Consider the following 21,947-nt stretch of genomic DNA (forward strand, 5'->3'; position numbering starts at 1 on the left):
ACAAGAATGGGTTATAAAAGACAAAATACGCGACATTGGTCTTTAAATAATCCTAGACAAATACACGAAATAAAAAGCCCGGGGTACCAATCAATTATTATGTATTGGCCAGTCAAAAGCCCCGTGCAATCATGTTGTGGAACTTCGGCAAAGGATTAAGGAGATTAAGCGACAATCCGGAAACGTTACTAAATGCAAGACATCATACAATTAGATTGTATGAGAAATGTGTTTAGGAAATGGTGGTCACATACAGCAGAATTTAGAATACTTAAACATTTTTTTACTTTAGTGTGTTTTGTTCTATTTTAATTTGTAAATATATTGTTGTTGCAGTTAGTCACGTCACTTTTTGCAATTATATAAAAATTTCCTACTTTTGCCGATTTGCCAAAAACGAGTGGACCAAAATATAAAGTGTGTTACATGAATGTAATCATATATTATATATAATATACAGGGTGTTCCATTTAAAAATATGTTATGGAGGCTTATATATCAAAAAATTGATTGCGTTTTGTTTTATACGTCACTTGGAAAAAACGTAGCTTCTTACCCTACATTTTGTTTTTTGTTTACCTTGATATCTCTAAAAACAAAAAAGTTACATCCAATTAAAACGTTATCAAAATAAATTGAACACACGGTACATGACATTATATCAAGGTAATTTCTGTATCCCATCTTAATCGCCATCGGAACTTTTTGAAAGTATAACTTTTAGTTAGGAGTTTTGCCTTAAATAATGACGGCGGGCCGCCATCTCAGCGCACAGATAGTGTATTGGTAGGTGGTATTAGACATGATCAACAGTTTATAAATGCGTCACCGGCGCGTCAAGTGCGAAGGCTTCTACCCTTGCTGGCATCGAAAGTGGCTAACTTTATCCCGTTTTTCTGCTTTCCTGCTAATAAATTCCGTAGCGGCTGTCCCGTCGGATAGCAACAGGACAAAAGGATCGCGGCAAATAGGGCGTGTTCCACACGCGCGTCGAATTGTTTCGCCAACAAAAGATATACCACAGATAACTGTCTTGTTTTGGCTTACAAACGAAAAGAGACGGCGACAGATCGAAAGTCCGTTTATTTTCTTGGTAGCCCTTCTACCCCCTTCTGGTCTCCCGATAATAAACAAAACAACTTGTTTACGCTTTATTTTTTATGATGTTCGGGGAGCGTATAGAAGGCAAGAAAGGTGATCTGTATTTTGGAAACATTTCGCAAAATGCTGCGCTGCTATGACAACATCGGAATTTGAAAGGACGAGTTAAAAATTCTATTAACTACCGAAAAGTTAACCACAAATTGTAAATTAAAACATTGCAAAAATTTAAATAATTGAAATTATGCCCTAACAAGTACTTTTCCATCCATTAAATTCTTTGCTTTTCACGACCTCTCCTCGAAAAGGCGGTGGAAACTATTTATTCCTTGCTTCTTTCATCTACTTCTTTTCTAATATCGTGCAATTATCATACTGTTAAAGTGACCATGTCATTTTTCACGAATCCAACAGGCCGCATCAATTTCGCCTAATTACCCAGTTAATTAGAAGTTCGTTGGCACCATTCTCCGTAATCCGATTAAAAGCCCATTGTCGATTAGCGGCGAGACCAATCGCCGAACCCCGCCTCTTTCTCAACACCAGCAAAAGTCTCGGTAACCCTATTGCCTCAAGGAATGGTACGGTACTTCCTGATGATCGGCGTACCGCGTAACCAAGGTCGCTCGATTGTCAACCAAAGGTCGGTTTGAGTGCCATTAGAAAACCAATCGAGTGTATCGTTACAACACAAAAATTTTATCCCTATATATACTTACCGATCGCTGCTCGAAAGACAGTTCGGTAACCACCACCGGTGCGAAAATGTTTAGGGTGTCCGCGGTAGTTCTCTGTGCCCTCTTCAGTACTCTGCAGGTTAGTGCGCAAGGATTATACCCGACTACTCTTAATTACGCGTCTCTCAGGTACTCTGCGACGAGTACCGCCATCCCATGTACAAGTACCGCTACGAAACCGAAGACGTCATGAATAGTGCCGCCTCCTCCGTCCCCCTTAGAGGGTACCATGTAGTCGAGGGCGGGTACTACCCTTCGGAGCTCACCGGCAAATTCACGTCGACGGGTTTGGGGATCGGTGGAGGCGCCGGGTTCGGTGGTGGCTACGTGGGGCCCGTAGGTGCTGGCGTAGGACCTATAGGTTACTCCGGAGTAGGATTGGGAGGCGTGGGAGGCGGCATCGGGCTGGGAGGTGGAGCTATCGGCCTCGGTGGAGGAGGATACGGACCTCAATTCATCGGAGGCGGAATAGGTCCTGGAATAGGCGCCATCGGGTTGGGAGGCGGTATAGGTCACCATCACGGATACGGTTAGGGTACTTGACCGACCGTGTGGAGTAGGTTCTAACTTTCGTGACGTAGGTGGTGAAGAGATCGACAAGAAAGAGTACAGCGGCGAAAAGAAGAACCTGAACGGAGGACAGTACTCCAAGGAGCACGGCAAGAAGGAGGAAGAAGCGAAACGCGGCCAAGAGGGCTATTCCGAAGGTAACGTAGCGGTGAAAGACATCAAAGGAGAGGACGGGTACTACCAAGACGTGGCCGGCGGCAAAAAAATCGTCAACGACGGAAAGCAGTACGAGGGAGGTCAGCATTTCAACAAGGAGGGTAAAAACGGGGAAGAGAAAAACGTAAAACAGGGCCATAGGAAGGGACACAAGATCAAGGGTTTCAAAACGTCGCACCACAAGGACGAGTCTGGCAAAACGGAAGAGTACTACGACGAAGCCAACGACGAAGGAGACAACTACGCTTTCAACGGGCAATCCGGCGCTTTCGGAGAGAAGGGCGCGTCATCGTTTAAGGTGCGTTTAGACGCGTGCCGCGTAGTGTGGACGGGGCTTAATGTTTCGATTTGCAGGGTGGCCACGAGGACGGCAAGTTTAACAGCGAAGAAAAGAAGAAATCGGGTCACTATGGTAACGAGTACGAGGCGAAGAAGGCCAACGCCGATGCTGGCAAGTACGGGGAGAATAAGTACCACGGGACGGGGTCGGTTTATGGGGCTAACAACGGAATAGATCAGCAGAGTTTGCTCGGACACCAAGAGGAGAGTCGGTGAGTTTATCAATATTATTATTAACGGATTTTAATTAACGTAGGTGAGCATTTTGGACCCTCCGACAGTGTCTTGGTGTAAACTTTTTGCGGTGTAACAATTTAAAATTTTTTATTAGAAGGGAAAATCGACATTGGGTTCAAACTTAAAAATTAATTTAAAAATTGTTGGAACATTTAACAGAATGCGAATGTTTTACTAGATGTCATCGAGTGACGAGTTTGATGAGATTTAATGTTGGATTGTTGATAATTAAACTGGGCATTTTTAATTAAACAACTTCATAGAAATTGAATGTGGAAAACGTTTTCCCTCTCTTCGACGAATGAAGGTTAACACTTGTTTTGTCATGCTCGTAGGTTCTTCAAGCATCATCCTGTGCCCTTCTACCACCACTACTAAGTAAAACCAACAAGGCTCTACCGTTTCGAAGCTAGCTTAGTGTTTATTTATTGAATGTTTGCGTATATGTATAAGTTACCACTATTTATTGTCCTAATTGTATCCGTGCGTTGCTTGTCGTTTTAAGTGTTTACGTGCAGAATAAAAGCGTCTGCCTTCATGCTTAACTTTTAATTCGTTCCTTATTGGTGAATATATTCTCCGTTGGTGGCGCTGTCGGCAACCGTGGCGGTACGGAAGTATTTCTTAATGGTTACCCATTAAGGCACAGTATCCATTCGTGGCTCCGCTAACAGTTTTTGCGGCTTACCGTTTGTGGAAAATGGCGCAATTTTATCGTATTTAAATTGTAATGTGGAAAGCCGGTGTTTTGAAGAAGCATTATTAAATAAACAACATAGGAAATTTTTTAATCGTGCTTCGAAAGCAGCATAATCATTCGCTATGAAATTTAGGGTCAGTTAAATCTTGCAAATGGCCAGTACTCCTAAAATGTGCCCAAGTCGGTTCAAATACAATTTTTCTTGGGTGGCATCCATCATCCATTTCGAATTTTACTATCCAATCAGATTAACGGGTTTTCCGCCAATGGTTAAGTGCAACGAGACAAGGTTACTTCTTAAAATTACTTTCACATTATGCAGGTTGTCCCAAAAGTGCTAACATTATCAAAATTGTATTTTTAAAATGGAACAATCTGTATATTATGGCATACTTGGATTGTCCGGTGAAAATCAGTATACATTTCAATAAGGTTTTTTTAAATAAATTTACGAAATGTCACCTAATTTTTGAAATTTGAAAAAAACAGATTTCAAATATCGATTATAAGAACTAACCATTTTAAATAGAGTGTCGAAAAATATATTGTAATCTAATACGAATTTATGAAAATAATGTTAATAATAATTAATGAAATTAACTTACCAAATTTTTGGCGCCATCTGTTGGGTTCTAAAATTTTATGGTATCCAGCATTCAATGATAATTGAAAATGCTGGAGTTATAGATTTATCTTGGTTAGTTTGCCCGCAGGAAACGGAATTGAAAAAATGATTTTCCCTTAATGTTATTTTATTTAAAATCGAATTAAATACAAACAGATAAACTTATCACAGCCGTGCGATCAATTAATACTATCTCGATGGAGCGGCTCATTTCTCTGCTGCCACCTTGAGTTTCGTTACGAAATATTCGACGGTAAAAACAAATTTTGCATAATAAAATTTTTAACGAAATGGGTTGATTGTTGTTTTTGGCAAAATAATCATTTACATTTTTTTTACGTTTTAAAAAAATGGAAATATTAGACGAACGTATAGTATAATTCGTACTTTTTTTTCGGTTAAAAAAATATTTCCGAAATTTTTTTCGATCTACAGCGATCACCTTCCGGCCACTGATATATCTAAAGGAGACCCGAAAAAACAAAATCAAGTAATAATTTATTTAAAGGCAATCTTTTTTAAACTTCCCTTTTTAGATATTTGACAAATCATTTGATAGGATTTTTTTTAAATAATAATGTTTGTTACGTAATCTTTTGTCTTAAATTATTGAAAAGTATAAGGCTAAAAACCACAATAAGAGAAACAAGCCACCAAAACAAGACAGCACAGGCAAAAACGATGGATAACCAAAGAAATATTGGATTTTATGGAGGAACGGCGGAAATTCAAGGGAAAACAATAAAACAAATATAAAGGAACACAAACTAATTAGAAATAAGGTCAGATTCGCTAAGGAAGCGTGGTGTGGAGAAAAGTGCCACTGAGATGCAAATGTGACAAATCTACCTGTCATGTATAAGTCAAACCAGCGAGAGTGGATGGATTGGGATTGGGATGAAAAACTACAAAGTCAGAATAGAAAAATATTGCTTCTGGTTGACATTTGTGCGGATCATCCAAAAAATCTAATCCTCTCAAATATCATATTAGAGTTTCCAAATAACACCCCAGTCGTCCAACCAATGGATTAAAATGCGTCCTCCTGAGCTGGATAGCTTCCCAACTGTTGTTGATAATTTAATGACAACAGAGTTATTAATGGATAATGATATTATTACTAAAATTTTACAGCCAAATAATCCTCAAAGCTCTGGTAACGAAAGCAGATGTTGTTCAACTTGACGCAGTACCAATACTACTGATTATGTAACTGGTAATATTATACAAGCGTGCTGGATAGTTGAGAACCACATCGGGAATATGAAATTTGTATTGAGAAAAAATCAATAAACAAAAGAATAAAGTATGTATTTTTACTTGTATGTTGTAAAGTTTATATAGATAGGTGGGTTTTTAGTTTAGGTAGTTTAGTTTCTTTCGCTTTTTAATACCTATATTAGTGTTTATAAGTTTTCTATTTTTATATAAAAGAAAAATATGTAAGTACCTACATAACTATTTTTGTGTTTTGTTTAATAGCGTACTTTTGCGGATAGAGTACTCATTAGCACTGAACGAGGTATTAATAGAAAGAGGAGTAGGGCAGGGATACGTGCTCTCACCTATACTTTTTAACCTCTACTCGGAGAAAATCATGCAAGAGGCTATATCCGAAGAATCAGCAGGAATAACGATAAACGGTGAACTTATTTTGCCGATCACACCTTGGTAAGAGCCACCCACAAAGAATGATGGACAATATTGTCAATAGAAGTAAAGAAGTTGGTCTTAGTCGAGAGAGTAAGTGAATAGAAATATCTGAGTACCATGTTAAACTCTACTCCCGAGAAATAAGATCCAGAATGCGGAAAGTCTTCTGCGCAAGAGATTTAACCACCAAACTTAAGATCGGATTATCGAGATATATTTCTTCAATCCTTGTTTATGGAATGGAGTCGTGGACAATGAACAAAGACGACTTAAAAAGACTCCAGGCTTTTGAAATGTAGGTAAACAGATGCGTGCTTAGAGTTTCTTCGACAAATGCAGAGATATCAAGAAGAATGGATAAAACAACGGAGATAGCAGAGACTATAAAGACAAGAAAACTTGCTTGCGCGGAAAAAGGTACCGCATGCTACAACTAACAATACAAGGAAAAATACAAGGGAGTGAAGCAAGGGGGGGGGGGGAGCACTTCATGGTTGAAAAACTCAAGTACACCGTGGGCCAAAGAAAACGATCCAAGTTTCGTTCAAAAGTTTCTTGGACTCTAATAAAGATTGAAACTATTATAATTTTGTTGATTTGGTGTCACAAAAGTGGCCCCACCGGCGTCATCTTTGTTATTTTAAGCGGAACACCTTGTATCTTTCGTCATTTTTTGAATCCCGTGTTTTTTTTATATTTTAATTGGCCCATATAAAATTGTGTTGTGGCGCTACTGGTCCAGGTATTGCAACGAAAATTTAACCACAGGGGACAGCTTATACAGGGAATTCAATTAACAAAATCTTAAGATATTTTTATTCAGATATCAGTTCTAGGACAAAAAATAAGATGAGTTTGTAATTTATCTGATATTTAAATTTTACTTACTTTTTTGAGGTTTTGAGGTTCGGGGTTTAAGATAACACCCGTATAAATTCTTGTTAAATTTAAAGCTGCCCACATTGTTGGCATATTAGGTATTTTTTAAATAGCAAAGATATGATACCACTTTTTTTAAAGATCGAAAAAACCTATCGCTAACAATACAGGGTGTCCATTAATACGTGAAAATCTTGAAAAAAATCGACCCTATACTTTAACGCTTTAACAGATTTAATAAAACTTCAGAATTCATATTTAAAGAAATGTTTAATCTAGCTTGATTGAAAATACCAAATAACAAAAATAAATAATTAAATTTTATAGGTTAACCAAAAAACTATAACATTTTAAAATACAAATAAAATATATACTAACAAAAAACTTGACAACTATGAACTTTTAAAATAGAAATATAAAAAACAACAAAAACAAACCGAAATGTCATAGTTTGTTTATACCTTAATGTGTCATGTCATAGGCAACTACATTTTGATATTTCTTTGTTGTTTTGATGCCAGATGAAACGAGCATTTTAAGAGGAAGATTTTTTACTAAACTTTATGGACCGAATTAACGAACCCTTGTTAGTTAACTGTTTTTTATAGATTTATTTATTCAAATTTGTTAGCTTGGTTAATTAGCCTATAAACTTCAATTATTTATTTTTGTTGTTAGGCATTTTCAATCGATCTAGATAGTGTTTCTTCAAATATGAATTTGAAGTTTTATTAAATCTGTATTATTAGCAATAGGTTTTATTCGTATATCTGGAGAATTATATCTTATATCATGTCCTTGCTAATACCTAATATTGTCAACAAGTGACCTAATGGGGGCAGCTTTAAAATCAACAATTCATACGGGTGTTATCTTAAACCTCGAATATCTCAAAAAGTAAGCAAGTGTATTATTATTTTTTATCCTAGAATTGATATCTGAATAAAAATATAGTGTGTTCCAGTTGAAAATCTTGAGATTTTGTTAATTGAATTCGCCAAAACGGCACCACCTATTTGGAACACCCTGTACAAGCTGAGGCGCATCTGTCAAACTGATTAGCATTAGTATACCTGGATCAGTAGCGTCACAACTATGCAAAATTCGAATAGCAATTTCTTAACAAAGTGACCTTTATTTTAACTAAGGATTCAAAAAATGACGAAAGATACAAGGTGTTCTGTTTAAAATAACAAAGATTATGTCGGGGGGTTTGGGGACACTTTTGGGACACCCTGTATCAAGAAACTTTTGTACGAAACTTTTTTTCGCATCTCCTATAGGTTTCCAGATCGCATAGTGGATCGTTTTATTTGGCACACGGTGTACATCAAGAGAATTATAATCTCCCATACAGGGTGTTATTTAATATAAGGCTGGGTGATTTCTCAAAGAATCGTTTTTGACATGCACGATATCAAAATTTTATTATTATTTCTCCAGTGGAGATCTCTGTCTTTTATTGTAATTTTTATCGTTTTTTTTTTCTTTCGTTCCGTTTTAATTTAGTGCTAGTCGGTTCACGCTGTTTAAAAATAATTAGGGTCGATAAACAAAGGCGTTTCGCTTTTTTAAAAATAAACGTGTTTCAAAATCGAACAGGTAAGTTTAGAATTATACGGAAAAAATCAAAAATAAAACTTTGAAACCCCTTGACCCTTGGTCACTTTTTTAATATAGCTTGGAACAAAATGTCGATAATTTGATTGTGGCTTGTGAGTTTTACCACCTAAACTTATTATTGAGAAACGAATAGGCTGACCGGAACAGTTTGCATTCCCCTTCGTTTGCGTTGCCCAGAGGTTTCTCCTCATTTTTTAAACGACTGGTCTCCCCGAGATACTCAATACGACGATACTTCGCTAACAACGTTGCGTTTCCTCCTTAGGTCCCTCCACCTTCGGAGTGAATCTGTTCAGTGCCAGTTTCGTCAAGAGGATGAACGGCGACTCGAACAGCATCGAGAACAGGAACGCCATCATAAATGTGATCATTGTGATCCCGAGGGATCCGATCGCCTGAAAATTAACAATTTCACCTCGAGCGCACCCGCTGAACCCCAAACCCAGATAGCGCACAATATCCCCAGTATATCCGGTCAATGTCCTATTTAAGTCGCATGTCCCCGGGACGTGTGGAGGATATTCTTAGGATATGCGTATATATACTAAGGATATACTATAAAATACATCCCACGGATAGCTTGCGGATTTACTGTACACGATATACCACAGATATCCTCCAAATAGATGGCCTGAGGATATCCCCTTGCGCCATAATGAGAACATTAAAATAGAAACCTAAAAAGTTAAATTTTGAACAATTGAGAAGGAAAATACTTAGTTTTTTAAGATTTGTGCTGTTTTGGGAGACATTTTATTGGCAACGTTTTTGTACACGTCTACATCGCGGCAAGTCCTAAAAAAACCGGAATGAAACCATTACAATCAACTTGCTTTTATTATTTTTGGGCACGAACGAGACGAGAAACGCTATTTTAATGAAAATTACAAAACCGCAAAAATAATGTATTTGTTTATAAGATACCATCAACATCGTTCGGCTGCAACCAATCTGAAGTTCCAAAATTCAAATTTCTTAATGACTCAAATTTATTTTTTAACCATTTAGTATCCTTTTAATAATAAATAATTATGTTTTTTACAAATAAATAGGACGTAAACGTAATATAATTAAAGTATAAGAAATATAATTTAATACAATATAGATTATAGTGATTGCTTAGTTGATAGTGTTTTTAAGAAGTGATTGCTTTAGTGATTTCGAGTTAAGATAAAACTTACTTTTTTGTAACCTATATACGTTTTATATTACTTATCTTAGTTGAAAACAAAAATAAAATCCACTTTCTCTTCATGTTTTTTGAGCAGTTAAATTTAGGCATACAAAACTTAACTAATCCTTTATTTAAGTAAGCAATGTTAGAGAAAATCCCCCAGAACAAAATTATATTTTTAGTTATATAGTATAGGTAGTATATTTTTTTCTTAAAACGGATGCAAGAATCACTCCACAAAAACAAAGTATTAATTTTAGGAATCACCCTTCATGAAGTACAATTTTCAGATTAAAATGGTTGTTGGGTTAATTCACTAAAACGTTTTTCCTATTTTTTAAGGCTTATTTTCATGGTGAGCAAAAAAAACTAAGAAAATTGTTAGGTTGTTTACTGTCAAACTAAAAAGTCATATTTGTTGTCTACTCTCGTGAAAGAGATCTTACCGATGAAAGTTTAATGAGGTTTGTATTTAATGAAATGTAATACATAAATGTATACCTACATCATCGTGGAGATTAGCGTCTAAGATTACTTACTATCAGCATCAAATCAAGCCTTTACTTAAAAGGGGGATGTAGGGTTTTTTTAAATCTGTTTTTTAAACATATAAGATACCAGTTTCGTTCTTTTTATTTTTTTTAATAAAGTACAGATATGTAAAACCTGTCTTTCTCAAAACTAAAATATAAGATAAGATAAGAAGGAAAACACATCACAAACATCAAACGAATGTGAGAATTCAATAGCTGCTTGGCTGAAAAAAGCTACTTTCATCAAGGAATGACAAAAAACCTGTCAAATATTAGTTATTCTTTAGAGTATCTTACTCTTTTTTTAAGATACTGTAGGTTAGGTTGTTCCATATTTTTTCTATATTATATACCTACAATTTTTTCATATCTGCAATAGAAAATAATCAGATGTGTACAAAATGTGTTTCATTAATGGATGCATGATTTTCAGTCACTGTCTCTCTCAAGAAGAACAATCGCCGAGAGAATTGAAAATATTGATAAAAATCTAATTTCACGACTACAAAAGCCCAAAAAAACCTTTTTTATTTAGTTACCATGGATGAAAGTGCAGATATCAGCGATACTGCGCATGTTACTCATATTTGTAAGAGGAATCAACGCCCACTTTGAAATTACAGAAGAACTTACAGGGCTGTACTCAATGAAAGGAACAACAACTAGTGCCGATATATTTTCTGAATTTGAAAATTTCATCGATAAACTTCGTTTACCTATTGATAAGTTATGTAATGTAACTACAGATGGTGCTCCTAATATGGTTGGATCAACCAAGCATTTGTTGGGAACTTTAATTCTAAGTATCCGGAAAATGATGTAGTTTTTTGCATTGCCTTATACATCAGGATGCTTTCTGTAAATCGGCTTTAGATATTGACTATATACTTGATACTGTTGTTAAAACTAGTAAATATGATTCGTTCCAGAGGATTATTACATCGCCAGTTTCAACAGTTTGTGGAGTTTGGGATTTAAAAGACGATATTGTGAATTTTCTTCTTGATAAAGACATTTATAATCAATTTGACGTCTTAGAAAACGAAACGTGGCTCTCTGATTTCGCTTTTTTCACAGACCTCCTCGTACACATGAATAAACTTTATCTCAAATTGCAAGGGAAAAATCAGTTTCTTCACGATATTTGGCAACACCTGAAGAGTTTCAAATTACAGTTATTAGTGTTTGCTAAACAGCTCTCTAAATCTGATTTTTCTCATTTTCCAAGAATACAGTCTTTAAAGTTCGAAATTAATTTGAGAAAACTATCTTCAGAATTTGAAAGGAGATTTCAGGACTTTAGAAAAATGGAACCGGAGTTTAGTATTTTTGCGACCCCATCCAATGTTAATTACGAAGAAGTTGACGCAACATTTCAACTTCAGTTAACTGTAATACTCTCCTGAAACAAACTTTTCATACAGTACCATTACTAGAATTTTATAAAAATTTAAGTCCAGAAAACCTCCCAAATCTAATTACTCATGCAATGAAGATAATTTCAATGTTCGACTCATCTTATATATGCGAACAAATCTTCAACAAACTTCTTTAAGAAACGGAATTGCAGATGAGCACCTTTCATCAGTTTTAAGAATTTCTGCTTCGCAAATGGAACCGGACTATGATGCAATTTCGATAAAACAGTCTCAGTTTCATTTTTCTCATGCACCATCAACCAGTAATGACACCAGAAAATAAAGTGATAATACTGCACATCGAGAACTACACTAAATTCATTTTACATTTTGTGCTTATAGTTTTCTTACCATTTGCTTTTTTACTATTAAAATAATAACTGTATGTAATTATATATGTATATGTTTATAAAACACATATATTTTTTAACAATTGGCCCGCTACGATCGTCTAGTTGGTACAAATAGCCCGCCAAAAAAAAAATTTCCCCACCACTGCCCTAGTATATACGCTATGTCCCGTCAGATATTTGGGAATCACTTACGAATTGGGGTATCGACGCGTAGATGCGGTCCTCCGAGCCTAACGATATCATGTTAACCACCAGCGGATTAAGAAGGTACGAGCAGTACGTGAGCCTGCTGAGAGGCACGAACCCCTTGAACGATAACACCTTCTCCAGCAGCCCTGGGGGGTGGGAGGGGGCACTATTAGTTGGAGTAAACTAAAAAGCGTCAAAAACTCACTGGCGTTCCTGGTGGAACAAGCCACCACCAGCCAAGCTATCCCGACCGCCCACAGAGTGCGGGACACGCCCATGTAAAACGCGGAAAACTCCACCGACACTTGCCTGGTGTAGAGGGTGAAGAGGATCCACAAATTGATCAACGGGAACCCCGTCCAAAGCAGCAGCCGAGTCCTCTGGTGGGGACAGTTTTGTTCAAAAAACACTTTCGAATTTAGTCTTACTAACCTCCCTCAAAACGAACTTTCCGTCGAGTCTGATCACCAACAGGTAAGCGCCGACGATGCCCACGAGGTACGCCCCTATTCGGTTCCAAGGCAAGTCGTAGATAGCGTCTAGTTGCTGCAGCTGATCGTCCATGCTTGAAAAATAACCCCCTTTCAGCTGTAGCTGTGTCTCGGCGATCGGAAGATCGTCAAATTGACGTCGTTAGGCTCCCGCCCTTAGACTTACGTTGGAATATATCCAATAGAGTACGACTTGTAAGCGGTAGCGACGATATTGGTGAGAACTAGCCCGACGACGATTATGGCCGACGCTTTGAAGCAGACCGTCGAGAGCAGGAGGAGGAAGGCTCCGATCGCGAAAAATTGGGTGTCCAGGGATAGGTACCACGACCAGCTTAGACACATTTCCGATCTCGGATATAGGTTGTTAATGTAAAGCAAATTCCGCCACCAAAACCTGTCGCACAACACCTCGGGCTTTTCGCTGGTTGTTAAAGTGGACGTTTCGCTGTAGTACGTGTGTACAACGTCACAGAGCATCATCACCAGCACGTAGGTGGGTGTTAGTCTGAGTTTAGAGAAGCACAAAAGCATGTAGATCGCGCTAACACTGCAATCATTAAGAACGTTACCTGAAAAATCTATTCGACAACATCATTACAAACTGCCTTCCCTTTTTCGCGTAGTCCGTATGGTGGTGCGTCGCGTGGGGGTTGGTCTTCTTGAAAAACAAATAGGCCAACAGGAAACCGCTCAAAAACAGATACGTGTCCACCGCGTACGTGGAGTTGGAGAATATCTGCGCCATGAAGTTCTCAGTCAGCCTGAACGCGTACGGGACGTTCGCCACGAAATCCGCTTGGTAAAAAGTCGTGTGGACCAGAATCACCCACCCTGTAACCGCTCCTCACGTGGTGCCCGCCCAACGGACCAGATTGCACTTACCCATGCCCAAGAACCGAAGACCGTGAATAACGGGTACGGAATCGGATCCTACCTTGGTCTTGGTGAATCGTTTGACATTGGTGTAGTAAGAGAAACACTTCAGGATCTCGCCCCAAACGTTCTGGTTGTTGAGGTTTAAAGTAGACGTCGACGAAGTCACTAGTTCTGCTGAGGAAACTAAGAAAAAGATATGGAGGAAGTACCGAGGTTGCGTAAGGTACTTACACGCCTGGGACAAGACCTTTCCGTTTTCGGAGACCCCGCAGTTGTGACCTCTAACGATGTTTTTCTCCCTGTTGTGCTCTCTAACGTCATACACCGTCCCAGCCACCGTTAGTACCATAATCGTACCCATCAAAGCCCTAAAACGTGTATAAGAAGATTCTAGAGCGACGCACTTCCTCCCAAAAGGTGCCTTACATGAACACTATTGTCTTGGGCAACCTCAACAGCCAAAACACGTCTTCCTTCAAGCGCCTAACTTTCGTGACGTTCATATTGACCTCATAGACTCGCTGAAATTCGAGGTAACGGCCCTCAAAATATGCCTGGGACGTGTCAAATATATCCTCCTCCGAGCAAGAAGCCGGCACGCAAAGTCCCAAGTGTACAGTCCACTGAAAATATGGTCAAATGGATTTAGATCGGGCAGTGGCGCCAAGCTTACCTCCATCGGCATCCTGGTGTGAAGTTGCAAAGTGCTGTTGTGGACCATCGAGACGCTGCCGAACGCTAGGGGGAAGGGAGGATAGTCGTGAGGGGTTCGGGGGCGGGGTATTTTGTCATTTCGGACCTCTAGAGGCTTTGTGTTGGCTATGTCGACGCACTGGGAATGTGAACCAAGCCAGAAGTTGTTACCGTATAGGAAACCTGATGGTGGTCGGCCGCTCGCGTCGAGAACTAAGATGAAATAGCTTCCAATAGAATTTGAAATTTTGATGAACAATTTTTTAATCAGTTTCAATATAAATGTACCTAACTTAACAAAATATAGGAGGACTACATTATTCTTATAGCCTATAAGCAATATTTCAGGTAAAGCGGAAAATTTGTAAAAGTCATAAAGGGTTTTCATAATCGATGCACATTAGTAGAAATCATAATGTTATTTTAAATCTCAATTAGCCATGGCTATTTGTTTGTGCGGTGGAGTTCGTCTATAGCAATTTTTTTTTGCGCAAGTGACGTGTTATTTATTTATTATTTATTAAGATTTTTCGGAAAAAATTTATTAATTAGTTATTTATATTGCAATTAATTTTATAGACATACGTAAACAAATTAAAATTAATTTCAAAAATAAGTTCGCCAAATAAGAAAAAAAATGCTGTTTGAAGATGGGAATTTCTGGAATGGAATATTTCGAAAAAAAATGGGGTTCAATAATATCTGTGTATGACGGCCAAATTGATTTTGAGATTGATAACTCAACACCGTTAATTTAACAACCAATCCGAACTTTTGGTTGGTTTTGGTGGTATCTAAAAATATACAGGGTACCATTTAAAATTCGCAAAAGTTACTACCACTTCCTGACGTTGTTTGTTTTACTGCAAAGCGAGAGCCTATAATCAAATGGTCGTTATAGTCACGAAGCAAACGCGATACAATACCATCTTCTTGACGACCATCATTAAAACGTTTTCGCAAGGTCTTTTATTCCATCTATAGCGTAAATAACAATTATATACAGGTACAACACAAGTTCAACTTACTTTTCAGTGCCCAAACTTCCCTATCTTCCACAGCTGCGGCAAACTGCTTCAAATCCTTGAAGCACCGGGTTGCGTTGACTAACGCGTCGACCATGGTCGCCATGCCATACAAAGGTTGCTGGGCCCTCAAAATTTCGTCGACGCACCTCACCCCCGCAAACAGAGTGAGAAATATCACACACTTGACCATGGAGGAAATAGTATCACCCGCGAAAAGTTCTAAACCCGTTTCAGACGGCACCGGGTACTTTTATATGATATTTTCGGGAAAAGTGGTGGGGGCGACTTGCACCTTTGACTCGTCCGCCTACCGGTGGCGACTGCCGCGTCAGCTACAGGGTGCTCGTTTTCATTGAATTCGGGAAAGCGGCCGGTTTATCGAATTTTAATGGAGAGTCAGGTATTGTCCGCAAACGAGTATTTAGAGAGTTAAATAGCGAACGAGTTGATGTATCGATTACGAATTTCTAAATGCCGACAAATAATTCGGTTGGTCTTAGTTTTGGTTATTTTTAAATTTTACATTGGCAACGCCACTTCCCCATTCAAAACGTCAAACGTGATATCTGTCATCCTTATGTCAAAAAAAGGTAATTCCGTCTGAGGCGGACTACGAAAAAGGTACTTCTATTTTTGTTTATTTTTTGAGAAGGTCTTCGGCCCCTTTTTGGCTTGCCGTTGACGAAAATCCGAATACCGTGGAAAATTTCCGTCCCAGGTATACCCAAATTAAAACAACTACCTGCTCTCTGCCGTCATAATTCGCGATGGTTCACCCACACGATATTTTGGCAAGGCGACTGCCCTTAATTTTCATTAATATTTTTTTCCTCTAAGCAAATATGGTTGTTTTTATTCTCAAAAATGTCGGAAGTCATTAGAAGTCCATTACCCAACGCAAGCAATAATTTTTTTACGCCGGTAGGTTATTTTAACGTGCGTATTGTATGGGTAATTTCCCAAATGTCGTTAATGGAAGAGTCTGCCTACTTTTGAATTAATTTGTGCTTTTTTTTCCTTGGTCGTGAACGGAACAAAACGCAGTATTTTTCTAATGACATTTATATGGTAATCTAGCGGTTTTGGCGAGTTAGGTCAAACTAACCATAACAAAGTACGGGAAAAAACGTAAGTTTCTTCGATTATTGCTTGTTGCGTGACAACTTTAACGTTGTGTGCACCTAGCCAATAGTTTTTAGGTTGGCTGCACTCGTCATACGTATTAAATTAATTTAATCATTATTACGTTTTCAATGATAGCGATCGATTAGAGGATGCAAAGGATGTGTCTTGTGCGTAGGAAAATCTCCGATGTACTGCATACGATTATAATGGCTTATTGTTCGATTAAGTTCAGAGTCGAACAGGAGCGTGTTTATGTCTTTGCGTTGACGTAAAACAAACTCAAAATTTACGCAAACAAGTTTTAAAATACCGGGTGATATAAACATGATTTCCATTTTCCGTTTCGCTTTGTCAAATAGGGCCAAATAATTAGTGGAGTCAAATGATTTTACTAGCTAGCAAAGTCATTAATAGAATAGGTGAATTTTCTATATATTATACAGCACAATGCTGATTACATTGCGTGTATAGTTTTGTGGGACTTTGTTGAAAATAGTTAGAGTAAGAAGAGATGCACCCTAACCTCAATTTATTTAAGAAGACATTTTTATATTGCCTCGGGCTTATGTCTTGTCTCATTCAATGTGATGACCGAGTCGCAGCGCGTGAAAGATTATTTCGCAGGTCACCAGATCCCGTTATCATTGGAATGGCTAGAAAGTTGTATAGAGTGGTGTAAAGAAAACAGTTTGCCTCAAGATTATGGGGAAAAGGATTTGCAGCTCAAGGTATATGAACAGTGGTTGCTGTTAGACCTCAGAGACGTCGAGGTACCTTCTTTACCTGTAGCTTTATCCACAAAGGTGAAATACACCCTGCACGGTACCTATTCTTTACAGGTAATGCAGGTGATAGATATTTCAAAGCCCAAACTGTGGCAGTTACAACGGATTCGAAAAGATAACGCCGCTAAAAATGTCGATCCCGACGGAGAATTCGGGAAAAGAGTATTGCAGTTGACTTTAACAGACGGGGTTCAAGAAATAGAAGCAATGGAATTTAAACCCATCAGTTGTTTAAACATCAACCTGACACCCGGCATTAAAGTGCTGCTTATGGGGCCGATTATGGTGCGTCAAGGTAGACTCATGTTGGAAAGTAGCCATATTAAAGTTATTGGGGGTGAAGTAGAGGAAATTAAGGTACCCAACGCTGTAGAGAATGTGCTGGCCAGAGCTCTAGGGTTAAAAGAAAATCCCAATCCTTTTGTAATAGATGAATCACTCTTAAATGCAAATGTTGATGTTTTTAAACCCAATGTTAAATCTGTATCTGCTATTAAACAACCAACGGCGCAAATGCAAGAGCAGTTTGAAATCGATGAGGATTTGTTGAGAGAGTTCGAAACTGGATTAGAAGAAACTCAATCGACTCATTGTAATAGAAAAACACTTCCTGTGAATGGGCCTGAAGAGTATGAAATAGATGAAGAGTTGTTGAAAGAATTTGAAGCTAATTTTGAAGAAAATGATATTTCTTCTCCTGCAAAATCGCCAGATTTGTTTGATGAAATGGAAGTAGATGAGGAAGTCTTCCATAATATTGATCTAGACAATATATCTAACAATTTAAGGCCCATTGAGGCTCACAGAGATGCAAACGTATCGTCGCCCACTGTGCGAGATAATTTTAATGAGACTAATTTCTCACAACTAGATGCCGAGATGAATAAACGGCCTAGTTCCACCCAGATTTTAAGCACAAACCCCAAAGAATCACCTGCACAGTCAAAGCCAAATGTAATAACCATTAAGAAACTGAAACATTTGCAGCCAAATATAGGGAAGGGCAAGTTTAAAGTGAAAGCAAAGTTTAGCAGGGTTGTAGAGAAAATGACTTTGACTGACAACAGTTACCATATGGTAATAAGTTTGGCGGACACTTCCGGTGATGTCTCCGTGCTGGTGCATTCAAATTTAGTGGCTAGTTTTGCGCAGTTAGATCCGGAAAGCGCCGCCGGACTGAAAGAGAAAATAATGGAGAACGATGATGAGGCAAAGGCCAAACTTTTGATGGTGACCTCTCTTTTAATTTAATGTATTCCTTTAATGAAATATCCTTTTTAGGTTTTAAAAAATATAAAAGAGAGATTAGTGGACCTGGACGGCATTTTTGAGATCGAGATAACTAGGGGAGAGAAATATCCAGTCTTCATCAATGTGCTGTGATATTGCTGTAAATAATATAGTCTCTTATACAGGCAGTGTTTATTGCGTTTTTTGTGGCCAGTTGCGCAAAAATCCTCAATTCTAATAGGAAATTCAGGAGTAAACGAGTGGATATTTTCCTTGGGCTTTGTTAACTTAATCTTAAAACATAAAACCCGGTGAATATAATAATAAGTATATTTAAAAATCAATTATACAAATTGTATACATATTTTATCAAGACAACTGAAAGCTATAGCAAATTACCACAGTATCAAATTTGATGTACAAGTCTTACATGGAATGCGTTGCGTTAAGTTCCCACGCAAATTATGCACAAAAAAATCATAATTACACATTAAACAATAGCTTAGCAATACGATTTACTTCAATCACAGTTTTTTTTACATTAAAATTGCCTAAAGGGCAAATTAAAAGAAATGGAACTTATATATTTACAAGAAAAAAAAAGAATTTTCTAATACAGTATGGAATGTTTCCCATGGAATTACAAAACTCCCTGTAAAATTGTATGCTTTGACGTAAAGGCAGCCATGCGTTACACGTTTAATTCACAAAATTCAATGGTCCTTTATAATATAAGGCGTTATATAAGTTATTCAGACTTAATATGGAAATCGGCGATCAAAACAACATATCCGAATTCGTCCCGGCACTGAACAGAATCGGGTTGTCCACCTCTTCGAGAAGCAGGTCCGAGGATTGCCCCAAAACGTCGGGTTTGCTGATTACCGGTTGATGATGTGGCACAGACCTCGTTATTCCCAAATGGAACTCTTCCATCGTCCTCGGCGTGTAATTCGCAAGGGACGACCCTGAAAAAGCAACGTTGGGTATCTGGTGCATTTAATTCACACCTAAGATAAGTACTAACCCCCTAGAATAGGAACTGAATGACCGACTTGAGCAACTTGGGGCGAAATTGGCGAATCTAGCAACAGGGAATCTTCCGATGGGTATTCGAAGACGTCTGCCGTTTCCAAAAAGGATATTTTCATCTGAAACGAACACTAATTTAAATTAATTAATTAATCAAATTTGGCGCTTAAAATTTTATGCAGCGACAGCGCCACCTGCGATGACAGTTCTACGCGTCCCGCGTCGACTCCAAAGAGTAAAAAAAATTAACGGTCCGATATTTTTAAAAATCCGATTGAAAACGCAAAAGTGGTGACTTGTGTAACAGGTAAAATAAGTGAGTGCATCATGTGCAAACAGAAAAATCTGCGATTTCGGCTGCACCGACAACACCGAAAGAATCACCGGTAAGCTTCCATTGCTTTTATTGTTCCAAAAGTTTCGTTATGTTTTAATCCAATTGTACCAATAAAGCGCTCGATGAAACGAAACAAAACCCAACTATGCGCGACGGTGAAAGAATAATTTGCTCTCGTTGCGGTAAGGCCTATACATTTCCGACGAAACCGAGGATTAATTGTAATTGCGATTTCCATGTCGGGTTTTATCAACACAAGCTAAAATTGCACGTTACAGTTCGAGATTTTCGCTTTGTTTCGAAAAGTTCGGCTTTCCATTCGTGCAATCAATCGTTGTATAATCATCTCTAGTTTTGCGAAAGGATGGCTATTTTGTTTAACGACGTTTTTGTTCCGCGAGTATTGAGGGTTGCATAACGAAGCGGTCTAATGGGGACTTGTCGACATGCACGGAAGGAATTTGAGGTGACTAAAATTATTGTCTATCGTGTCTATCGGTATTCTCTTCGATCGCAAAACTGCCGGACAAAACAAACAACAATCTTTTTCTCTACATAAACGGAAGTGGAAAGTGTTTCGGCATTCGTTGAATTCGTGTGGCCGCTCGCACGGATCGGAAGGTCGTACACGAACGCTCGCTTCCTGTTGCGAAAAAGGATGATGGCACAATGGCACATTAATTTCGATATGTTTCCATTGGAGTTCGTTGATAATGCGCCGGGTGACGTCACGCCGCGTACGTACTTCTAGGTCGGGTGTCCTTTTTTAGACTATTGTTTTGGTGCGACGCACACGGGAATCGATGTCACTTTTATTTCTGGCAACTTGATCGGTAAGACCTGAGTCGCGGTTACGATTGTAAGGTTGCTTATAGATTTCTATAGACTCTCAGATTTTTCGTTGGTAGAAGAATTGATTGCATGCAAGAATTTTAGTTTTGTGGAATAAAATTTTATGTCCGGTTTCGTGATTGTGTTCGAGATGGCAGTAGGGATGTTCCGATACCATTAAAGTGTCGATACCTACTCATTTCGATTGTACTCAAATCTTTTTTCGATACTACTCAAATAAATGGTCCTAAAGTATCGATACTTACTCATATCGATACTTTTAGTACTTTATTATGTTTTTATTTATTTTAAGGAAACTAACAATGAACGTTGAAGGACAATAATTAAAACAAAATTAAGAAGGAAAAGAATAAAGGTTTGCGTCACGTTAAGCACGTACTTTAGACAAAAAACTCCATGATAACATTGGAATAATAAGCCGATGATTACAATAAATACAATTATTCGTAAGCAATCTCTTGTATGTTTGAGACAATTTATGTTGGTTGACAATGAAAAAAAATGAAGGGCGGACGTCTTTCTCGCTTTTGGCTCGGGCTCGGTCGAGTGAAGTCGGACGAGTTCGGCTTGGCTGGCGTCAGACAACGTGTCACCATAGATCAGATAGAGATTATGTTTGTCTGATGCGTTCGGTTTTTTTTTAATGGTGAGGCTGATTCGATTTGATACCAAGTACTTTTGTTTCGAAACCGAGTAAGTATCGCAAGATTGATTCGATGCTATAAATACTTGGTATCGAATCAAAAGTATCGAGTACAGTACCTACTCGTATTTACTAGTATCGGAATATCCCTAGATGGCAGTTTCTTTAGGATAGACTCGACATTTGAAGAGATGTAAAGACAGAAGAGTCTTATTCATTTGGTCTATTTCAATACGGGTATGATGAATTCTTTCTCGAAGTAAAGCGAAACTAAATTTACGGATGAGATTTTGACATGATGGGATATTTTAAGACAATTGAGGATATGGTTACATAACGGTTCGCCAATCATCCTGTTGGCTTCTCCAGAACTTGACCGAAGAAGGCAACAGGATGATTGGCGAAACGTTAGCAACTTCGACTCAACAAAAATCGACACATGAGCAATCCAGAAGTTTTGTAAAAAGTATTACTGTATCCTGTGGAAGGAAACAAATAGGTAAAAATTGTTCGGTATGTTTGGCAAAAGGCATTTTCAGCCCGGGCGTTAGCGTATATAGGCCTT

The 21,947-nt window shown here is 38.1% G+C and overlaps 4 protein-coding genes across 9 annotated transcripts in view; 2 read left to right on the plus strand and 2 right to left on the minus strand.

Moving 5' to 3' along the window:
- The first annotated feature begins 1,685 nt into the window (after positions 1 to 1,685).
- LOC132702225 (uncharacterized) lies at positions 1,686 to 3,668 on the plus strand. The gene is made up of 5 exons (XM_060670728.1): positions 1,686 to 1,917; positions 1,968 to 2,367; positions 2,420 to 2,862; positions 2,919 to 3,115; positions 3,476 to 3,668. Exons 1-5 carry the CDS (start codon positions 1,867 to 1,869, stop codon positions 3,516 to 3,518), a joined length of 1,134 nt encoding a protein of 377 aa, XP_060526711.1. The 5' UTR covers positions 1,686 to 1,866; the 3' UTR covers positions 3,519 to 3,668.
- Positions 3,669 to 7,774: 4,106 nt separating this feature from the next.
- Positions 7,775 to 15,656, minus strand: LOC132702328 (nose resistant to fluoxetine protein 6-like). 3 transcript variants are annotated; one of them, XR_009618876.1, is made up of 12 exons: positions 15,379 to 15,656; positions 14,331 to 14,563; positions 14,084 to 14,280; positions 13,889 to 14,025; positions 13,664 to 13,840; positions 13,351 to 13,612; positions 13,190 to 13,286; positions 12,945 to 13,130; positions 12,720 to 12,852; positions 12,493 to 12,667; positions 12,291 to 12,433; positions 8,874 to 9,015 (listed from the first exon to the last, which is right to left on the minus strand). XR_009618876.1 is itself a non-coding variant. In XM_060670895.1 (11 exons), the coding sequence occupies exons 1-11, from the start codon at positions 15,566 to 15,568 to the stop codon at positions 8,860 to 8,862; spliced, it is 2,145 nt and encodes a 714-aa protein (XP_060526878.1). In that variant the 5' UTR covers positions 15,569 to 15,654; the 3' UTR covers positions 7,775 to 8,859. The 3 variants fall into 3 exon arrangements, 2 of the variants coding, with proteins under 2 accessions (XP_060526878.1, XP_060526879.1); XM_060670895.1 differs by having other exon boundaries at positions 7,775 to 9,015; positions 12,945 to 13,286; positions 15,379 to 15,654; XM_060670896.1 differs by lacking the exons at positions 12,945 to 13,130; positions 13,190 to 13,286 and having other exon boundaries at positions 7,775 to 9,015.
- Positions 15,657 to 17,031: 1,375 nt separating this feature from the next.
- Positions 17,032 to 18,799, plus strand: LOC132701772 (recQ-mediated genome instability protein 1-like). Of its 3 annotated transcripts, none has more exons than XM_060669949.1 (3): positions 17,032 to 17,273; positions 17,343 to 18,518; positions 18,570 to 18,799. In XM_060669949.1, exons 1-3 carry the CDS (start codon positions 17,091 to 17,093, stop codon positions 18,669 to 18,671), a joined length of 1,461 nt encoding a protein of 486 aa, XP_060525932.1. In that variant the 5' UTR covers positions 17,032 to 17,090; the 3' UTR covers positions 18,672 to 18,799. The 3 variants fall into 3 exon arrangements, with proteins under 3 accessions (XP_060525932.1, XP_060525933.1, XP_060525931.1); XM_060669950.1 differs by having other exon boundaries at positions 17,032 to 17,231; XM_060669948.1 differs by having other exon boundaries at positions 17,032 to 18,518.
- A 97-nt stretch (positions 18,800 to 18,896) lies between these two features.
- The window catches only part of LOC132701771 (uncharacterized), a 34,116-nt gene continuing 31,065 nt past the window's right edge, over positions 18,897 to 21,947 (minus strand). The window contains exons 8-9 of one of the 2 annotated variants that reach the window (XM_060669947.1): positions 19,546 to 19,669; positions 18,897 to 19,486 (exon numbers count right to left, since the gene is read on the minus strand). In XM_060669947.1, coding sequence (XP_060525930.1) covers positions 19,296 to 19,486; positions 19,546 to 19,669 — 315 coding nt within the window. In that variant the 3' untranslated portion in view covers positions 18,897 to 19,295. The remainder of the gene's footprint in view (positions 19,487 to 19,545; positions 19,670 to 21,947) is intronic. The other variant, XM_060669945.1, reaches the window with a different exon arrangement.

This window comes from Cylas formicarius, unplaced genomic scaffold, assembly GCF_029955315.1.
Source record: "Cylas formicarius isolate icCylForm1 unplaced genomic scaffold, icCylForm1.1 PGA_scaffold_5__7_contigs__length_24384050, whole genome shotgun sequence".
Classification (NCBI taxonomy): domain Eukaryota; kingdom Metazoa; phylum Arthropoda; class Insecta; order Coleoptera; family Brentidae; genus Cylas; species Cylas formicarius.